Genomic DNA, 9,001 nt, shown 5'->3' on the forward strand with positions numbered 1-9,001 from the left:
CGAGCAGAAACTTATAGCCAAGTTCCGCCCACATGAGTACGGCCTCAACCGGGACCTTGAATTCATGTCTCATTACATTAACCCCCCACCATCTGGCCTGGGTTTGCAAAATCCTACCAACTGTCCTGGCTTGAGACAATTCACACTTCTTTCACCTGGGGCTACCCCTATCTCTGGATCTGTAAAGACTTAATTACCTGCAAATGCTCGCATTCAAAGCATTGTCTTGCATCTTTGACTTTGTCAATATATATGTTTCTGGAACATACCTCTTCATTCAGCTGAGGAAGTAGCAATGCTCTGAAAGCTAGTTTGAAACCTGTTGGACTTTAACTTGGAGTTGTAAGACTTCTTACTGTGCTCTCACCCCAGTCCAATGCCGGCATCTCCACATCATGGCTACCATCTTATTTTTTTAGGCTGTGTCCTAAATTTCTCAACCAACGGAAATAGTTCCTCACTATCTACCCTATTAGTTTGTCTTAATGTCATGAAAACTTTGACCAATTCACCCCTTAATTTTCTAAATTCTAGGATATACAGCCTTGGTTTCTGTAATTTCTCCTTGTAATTGAAGCTTTGGAGTCCATGTATCATATTAATTAAAGACTAATATATCCTTCCTAAGGCGTGGAGCTCAGAATGAACACAGCATTCTAGGTGTGATCAACAATATCCCCTGAGGAGAGGCCTGGAACCACTGACAGCAGCATATGTGTTCCCTTGTTAACTAGTTACTTAGTTATTAGTTATTTCCAATAGTTTATGAAGTTACTGGGAATGATTTTGATTTATTCACTTAATTAGCCTTTCATAAGGCAATATTTGTTATCTGTATGTTCCTGTAAAGAGGTACTTTTCAAAATTGAGATTCTTCAAAATGTCCGGTTTTCAATGGTAGTTAAGTTCCCCCTGCCATTTCAATTAAATTAGTTTTTTTCTCTCTCTCCATAGATCGCTCAAGCTCAAGTGGCATCTCATCCTTCAAACCAAACAGATCTCAGATTACAATCCCCACAGCCCATGTCATGCCTTCCACCTCCAACTCCTCATCGGCTAGACCGAGACATCAGGATGGAGCCGCCTGTGCGAATTGTAATATATCCCTGACACTGCCTGGCAAGCCAAAAAACAGTTTTACACCAAAAACTTCTTTAGACTTGAAGGACCCCAGATCCATCAGGAAATGGTCATCACTCTCCAAACTCATTGGTGCAGGGAAGTGTAACACTGAGTGTGAGGCTACTGGGAATGTTGATTCTGTGAACAATACGGCAGATCTATCAGACTGCAATGTGGTGCCATGTACTTACGGAGTGAATGAGCTGGACAGTTTTACACATCACAGTACGGAACATTTGAGAACGCAGGACACAAAGCGTTGGGACACATGTACCAAAGAACCCACCCAGAACCAGTCTTCAATATCTGCTGGACAGTACAAATTTGAGAATTTTTATAAAGGTGCTGGGGACTCTTCTTTTCAAACCAGCAATGATCAGTTAGATTTAACATTCAGTGCCTTACATGTCACAAAACCAACCTCAGCTGAATGGGACGCCTCTGGACAAAGACACAGTTTTATGTCGATGGGACACCAACCTGTTGGTGGGGCAGCAGCACCATCGTCCTTGCGGACTCAGTTGTGGCTTAGCGACCAGATGCAAGCCAATTCTCTTGACTTCAAACCTTCTGAAAAATCATGTGCTTGTCAATGCAAACAACAGCTGCAACAGGAATCTGAGCACATCGAGGTAAGCGTTGAAATTAATATATTGATTCAAATGCTTGTTTATTCTAGCAATAGTTCAGGGCGAAATTCAAATCATACTGATGATTAAACACTCATCATTAGAAATTTATGGGCATGTTTCAACAATATCATCACGTCTGACTTGGGGTTGGGACACAACGGTTGACTCCCGGGAGAGGCCAAAATTGACCTTTGTGCCATTAGGTTCATCTACATATGCATTTGGCGGATTCACCCGAGGCATGGGATTCAACGGTTGTGCCTGTGAGGCCTCAAATCGCATTTGCTGAGAAACACCAGATACAGCACTTTCAGGACACGACCTTCCCAAAAGGAAACAAAGTCCCCGAGCGAACACATTTAGCTGCATGTTTCCCGGCACTCAAAGTGCCGAGAAACACATGGCTACTCAACACGACTCGCTTTGAATAAGAGGCCTGAACGGGGAATGCGCAGCCAAGGCCGCATATAGCTCAGTTTTATACAATGGGGAGCTCCGCTCGCCGGAAATCCCCAGAGTAGCGAGAGATCAGGATGCGATTTTTAAATGGGGCCCCGAACTTCGAGGCCCCGAAAAGAAACCCCAACCTCCTCCCCAGCCCAAATGCAACATAGTGCCTTGGCCCCCTGCCCCCCTCCTCCCTTCAAACGCAACCTTGGCACGATTGTGCACGTGCATAAAATAAAAACTTGGCACCTTGACAGTTACCCTACCAGCTGGCAGTCCCACCCAGGCACATTGACAGTGCCAGGCTGGCACCACTAGGATGACTCCAATGCTTCAATTACAATAGGATGACAGGCTGGCAGTGCCAGGGTGCCAGGCTGCCACTGCAAGGGTACCCAGAAAGCACCAGCCCAGGGCACCACCTGCCCAAAGGACATGCAGTCGGGGGCCTCCGTTCTCCTTGGAGACCCCCATGAGTGCAGTTCTGTCTGGTCCCTGTTTGTGGAGACCAGTACCAAAAGGCATTCACCCAAGGTCCCCGAGACAAAATGATTGAATCCCAAAGCTTCAGGTACCTTGCGAATCTGCACATTAGAGTAAGGCTTACTGTCTCGCTCTAATATGCACATCAGCTAAAATGTGATACTGACAATTGTGGGAGGGATTCCCCTTGCAACGTCTCGCGAGATTGCGTTGAATCTCGCAATGCATTGTGAGCCGGTTAGATCCTGGGAGCGGGGTCTCCTGGCTTTCACCGGCCAAGCTGCACCACAGCGCGCTGCTTTTTAGGTGCAGCATGACTGGAGGATCATAACTCAGGAATCTGCACATTAAAGTGAGACGAGCTGTCTTTCTTTAACATACAGATTTTCTAAAATGTGAGGGGCGGAATTCACATCGCAACATCTTGCGAGGTCGGGTTAGATCTCGCGAGGGCATCGTGAGCCTAGTAGATCCCGGGAGTGGGGTCTTACAGCTGCTATCGGCCACGTTGCAACCTGCTTTTCAGGCGCACTGTGGACGTTTGATCGCGCCCTGTGTGTCAGAGAGGTTTCTTGTGCTACAAAAAGATTCAGAATGCAGTGGTCCATCTGTTCACAGAGTGCATAGTTCAGTAATTGTAAAAGAGGCAGCATAACCCCCTTTGACATCTTTATTATTAGTCAGCTCCTTTGTGGGCCAGACTCAGGAGGGGAATATCTTTTTAACTTCTCTCTGCAATTGCACACTCCAAAGATGAAAGGAATCTTGCTGTCAGCCTTTGGCTAGGTGGCTAATGATCACTTTAATGATCACTATCTTACCTGGTATAATAGACAAGCTGCTCCATGGGCAGAGCAGATTTTGATGTAGGATGTTTTGTTGTTGGAAATACAAAGGGGAAATGTTACCAAGGAAACTATTCTTAAAGGTACTTTGCCATTTTTATGTGCAGAGGTTGTTGGGCAATGACCATCAGTTAAACAATAACTTCATCACTGATTAGTGCCAAAATGTTCTCAGTTCTCACCACTCCTTTCCAACAGGTTAATATACGCGGACACACAGATCTACTGGTGTAAATGCAGCTTTCCAGTACTTTGTCCACATGAGTTGATTGATGGTTGAGACTTACCAGTGAGTGTTCACAAACTACTCGGGCGGGATTCTCCGCAATCGGCACGATGTCCGCCGACCGGCGCCAAAAACGGCGCGAATCAGTCCAGCATCGCACCGCCCCAAAGGTGCAGAATTCTCCGCATCTTGAGGGGCCGAGCCCTCACCTTGAGGGGCTAGGCCTGCGCCGGACTGATTTCCGCCCCGCCAGCTGGCGGGAAAGGCCTTTGGTGCCCCGCCAGCTGGCGCGGAAATGACTTTGCCGTGCGGCGCATGCGCGGGAGCATCAGCGGCCGCTCACGGCATCCCCGTGCATGCGCAGTGGAGGGGGTCTCTTCCGCCTTCGCCATAGTGGAGACCATGGTGAAGGCGGAAGGAAAAGTGTGCCCCCACGGCACAGGCCCGCCCACAGATCGGTGGGCCCCGATCGCGGGCCAGGTCACCGTGGGGGCACCTCCCGGGGCCAGATCGCCCCGCGCCCCCCCCCCCCAGGACCCCGGAGCCCACCGATCCGCGGGCGGGCCTGTGCCGTGGGGGCACTCTTTCCCTTCCGCCTCCGCCACGGTCTCCACCATGGCGGAGGCGGAAGTGACTCTCCCCACTGCGCATGCGCGGGAAACTGACAGCGGCCGCTGACGCTCCCGCGCATGCGCTGGGAAACTGACAGCGGCCGCTGACGCTCCCGCGCATGCGCCGCATTTCCGCGCCAGCTGGCGGGGCAACAAACGCCATTTCCGCCAGCTGGCGGGGCGGAAATCCCTCCGGCGTCGGCCTAGCCCCTCAATGTTGGGGCTAGGCCGCTAAAGATGCGGAGACTTCCGCACCTTTTTGCCGGCGCGATGCCCGTCTGATTTGCGCCGGCTTTGGCGCCAGTCGGCGGGCATCCCGCCGTTGGGGGAGAATTTCGCCCCTGTTTGGTTCAGTAACCTCACCTTTGTGGTGCATTTATGCACAGACACATTTGGGAGCTACAAATTTGTTAAATTTATTGTGGGTTGAATAAACCATGTAGTGTTCAGAACAATTGATGAACGGTTGTTCAAGCTGCCTGATACACTAAATATCATCTCAATATCACTTAATTTTAACGTATGTTCTGCATTTGGGGCGCGATTCTCCAACCCCCCACCGGGTCGGAGAATCGCGGGGGGTCGGCGTGAATCCCGCCCCCGCTTTGTCGCGCATTCTCCGCCACCGGTGATTCGGCGGGGGTGGGTATCGCGCCGCACCGGTCGGCAGGAATTCCCCGGCGATTCTCCGGTCTGCGATGGGCCAAAGTCCCGCCGCTGTCAACCCACGCCAGCCGGCGTGGATTGAACCACCTTTGGGACGGCGGGACATGGCGGCACGGGCGGGCTCCGGGGTCCTGGGGGGGTCGCGAGCGATCTGGCCCCCGGGGGTGCCCCCATGGTAGCCTGGCCCGCGATCGGGGCCCACCGATATGTATAGAACAATGAAAATCTGTAATCTGCCTGGATTAAACTAGAAGTAAAGAAGAAATCTGAGTATTTTGTTCAAGTTGAAAATTCCACCTAAAGCTATCAGAAACATAGATAGGAAAGAGAGTGGTTATGGCTGCTCAACAATAATCTACAGCATAAAGATTCATATTTGAAGAAATTGGGCCGTTTCTGCCACCAAGGTGGTAGCTCCAGTCAGGAAAATTCCCAACTCGGCAGACTTACCTCGGTTTAAAGCACCCAGATCGTGCAATTTTCACTTCAGGGATGCAGTCAGGCCCACCAAACCCAGAAGCAGGCCACCACGGGGGCGGACAAGTCCTGAGGCGAGCTGATTATTAGAACTGCTTTGGTTCCCTGGTACTCCCAGTTATGATAAAAGCAGTTAGGCTCTCTAGCTCTCATGCCTCACACCCTCTCCCTATGGCCCCTCCTACCCTCCATGTCAATGAGCCATATAATAATGCCTGGGTTTCAACCTGTCCTCATTAGGCACACTTGATTAAGAGCTTACACCAATAAAAGCTTGAACATGGTTGAGATTCTGTTTGAACAAGTGAATTGTTGACTTTGCTTGATTGACATCTTTAAGTGGTTATAATTATTATTTTTTCTGTGAGCTCTTTTGACAATGTCTGTGTTTATTTGGAAAAGTTTAAAAAGTGTGAAGTATTTGACATCTCTGTTATCGATATTTCCTAATGCCCTGTCTGATTGACACTTTTATGGTGTAAGAATAGTTTTGTTTTCCGAGAACATTTCTGAATGGGTCTTTTTTTTCCTCAGTGCTTCTACACTTGACATTGTTGTTATATGGGCCATTGGTTACGTACATAGTGCATACTGAGTGAATGGGCACGGAAGGAGCATGATATGCGATTGAATTATCCTAAAGAGTATGAGGGGCTGTAGGGAGCAGTGGCAAGGGGGGCATAAATTGGCATTACATTGGCACAACAAGTACGAGAGGCTATGGGGAGTGGATGGAGGGATTTTTTGAAGTTGCCTTTCAAAAGGTTCCAAAATCCAGACTAGGTTTTGTGACCCCTCTAAAGCGCTATGAACTATGAGCCATGGAGAAGTTAGCCTGACTCTACGAAAATTGTGGGAAGCTAGCAGAACCTGCTCAATGGAGCCAGCAAGGTTAGGATTGCAAGACGACTACTCAGAACCTTAACCTGCGCCGGCGAAAATGAGCGTTGCCAGGAATGGTGGAGGGTATTATGGAATTGGGTCTCACCTGCCATTTGTAAATTACGCTGGAGTTGTCCTAACTCCATGATGTATCTGGTTTAATTTGCATTATAGTTTTGCATGGCAGAAGCCATTGTTATTATCTGTCCTCCAAGGGCAGCTAATGAAGGTGCAACCACTGTAAAACTACAGAGATTCATTGCTATTGCAATGAATCCATTTGCTAGTTTAAACATAGTGGGAGTGATTTTCCGTCCGCGTTGTGCCTGGCACAAATTCTACTGTCAGGAAAATTCTGGGGGAGGCCTGAAACAGGATTTTCACCAGGCGCAACACACTTCATGATGTTCTCAGACCCTTCCAGCAGATGTAATCAGGTTGATGCCCAATGAGAGTATTAATCTTTTTTTAATTTAAAAAAAACATTTTTTTTTAGAGTACCCAGTTCATTTTTATTTTCCAATTAAGGGACAATTTAGCATGGCCAATCCACCTATCTGCACATCTTTTTTGGGTTGTGGGGGTGAAACCCATGCAAACACGGGGAGAATGTGCAAACTCCACACAGACAGTGACTCAGAGCCGGGATCGAACCTGGGACCTCGGCGCCTTGAGGCAACAGGGCGAACCCACTGTGCCACTATGCTGCCCTACGAGAGCATTAATCTGACTACTCTTCATTTAAATATATTTTGATAGATTTTAATATTCAGAATCGGTTTTACGCTGAATCTTCCAGGAACGTATACTATTCCCACCTACCAGCGTGGCATGGCACAGGCGGGAATCACTATTTCTCCAAGGGCAGCACGGTGATGCATTGGTTAACACTGCTGCCTCACAACGGTTAGGACCCGGGTTTGATCCCGACCCCGGGTCATTCTCCCCACAACCCAAAGATGTGCATGATTGGACATGCTAAATTGGCCCTTAACTGGAATTTTTTTAAAAAACTACTGCTCCCCACAAACAGAGACCAAAAGTGATGACTACATTAGGGGGCTCGGAGGCCATTGTTACCCTTGGGTGGGTGGGGACATGCCACTGGCACCCTGGTAGGGTGACCCATTCTAGGGGGGGGCCCGATCCTGGGCAGCAATCTATGTTTGGGCAGGGGGTGGGATTCATGCCTGCGATTTATCTTCAAGACATGAGGAGGGGACATGCCTCACGGTGTCTGGTGTGGGGGGAGAAGTAAGGGGGGGGTCTTTAATTTCACTTTAAATTCAGGGCACTCTTTAAAAAAGGTGCCCCAATCTCTGTGAAACCGGGTTTGCCAGCGTGTTTAGGTCCTGATCCTCACAAAGATGGCATAAAACGTGGCCCCCTTCAAAAAACAGCAAAGTGTGTGAAGACCTTGTCGGGAAACCTGGGCGTCATTCTCCGACCCCCCGCCGGGTCGGAGAATGGCCGTTGGCCGCCGTGAATCCCGCCCCCGCCCCCGCCGAAGTCTCCGCTCCCGGAGATTGGGCGGGGGCGGGAATCCGGCCGCGCCGGTTGGCGGGACCCCCCGCTGGATTCTCCAGCCCGGATGGGCCGAAGTCCCGCCCAGGAATTGCCTGTCCCGCCAACGTAAATCAAACCTGGTATTTACCGGCGGGACCAGGCGGCGTGGGCGGGCTCTGGGGTACGGGGGGGGGGCGCGGGGCGATCTGACCCCGGGGGGGTGCCCCCACGGTGGCCTGGCCCGCGATCGGGGCCCACCGATCCGCGGGCGGGCCTGTGCCGTGGGGGCACTCTTTCCCTTCCGCCTCCGCCACGGCCTCCACCATGGCGGAGGCGGAAGAGACTCTCCCCACTGCGCATGCGCGGGAAACTGACAGCGGCCGCTGACGCTCCCGCGCATGCGCTGGGAAACTGACAGCGGCCGCGGACGCTCCCGCGCATGCGCCGCATTTCCGCGCCAGCTGGCGGGGAAACAAACGCCATTTCCGCCAGCTGGTGGGGCGGAAATCCCTCCGGCGTTGGCCTAGCCCCTCAATGTTGGGGCTAGGCCGCCAAAGATGCGGAGCCTTCCGCACCTTTGGGCCGGCGCGATGCCCGTCTGATTGGCGCCGGCTTTGGCGCCAGTCGGCGGGCATCCAGCCGTTGGGGGAGAATTTCGCCCCCTGTCTGTTTTTCTGGAGAGTTACACACCAATTTTCTGACTGAACCTGACACTTTTGGGGGAAACCTCCGCCCAGTTTGTTCACTACATTCTGAGGTTGAGAAAGAACCTATGAGTCCATGTGATCTAACCATAATTCTACATCCAGTAACGAGCATATAATCCCTGGATTTGCTACAAATGATGTAGACATGAGCTCTAGGTGCTCTTCAGGTCATTGGGAATTTGTGCTCAACTATTCAACGGCTCTGAGACGCTGAATCTGAAACAATTGCCTGAAGTAAATTCCCAACAAAAGAGGGGAGGAAAGAAAGTAAAACCAGGTTTCCCAGTGGCTGGACCCACAGGCAACAAAGTGAATTATCTTCAACACCACTAGTACAGGGTAGATCCGATCTCAGTGCTCTACATCTTCCTTGTTGTTTATGCCACACTGATGAGCA

General features: G+C 50.4%; 1 protein-coding gene across 3 annotated transcripts in view; it reads left to right on the forward strand.

Annotated features, from left to right (window-relative positions):
- Positions 1 to 9,001, forward strand: part of cep85l (centrosomal protein 85, like) — a 447,302-nt gene that overhangs the window by 194,890 nt on the left and 243,411 nt on the right. For all 3 annotated transcript variants that reach the window (XM_072499390.1, XM_072499387.1, XM_072499389.1), the window contains exon 3: positions 955 to 1,754. In XM_072499390.1, the coding sequence (XP_072355491.1) occupies positions 955 to 1,754 (800 nt within the window). The remainder of the gene's footprint in view (positions 1 to 954; positions 1,755 to 9,001) is intronic.

This window comes from Scyliorhinus torazame, chromosome 4, assembly GCF_047496885.1.
Source record: "Scyliorhinus torazame isolate Kashiwa2021f chromosome 4, sScyTor2.1, whole genome shotgun sequence".
Classification (NCBI taxonomy): Eukaryota; Metazoa; Chordata; class Chondrichthyes; order Carcharhiniformes; family Scyliorhinidae; genus Scyliorhinus; species Scyliorhinus torazame.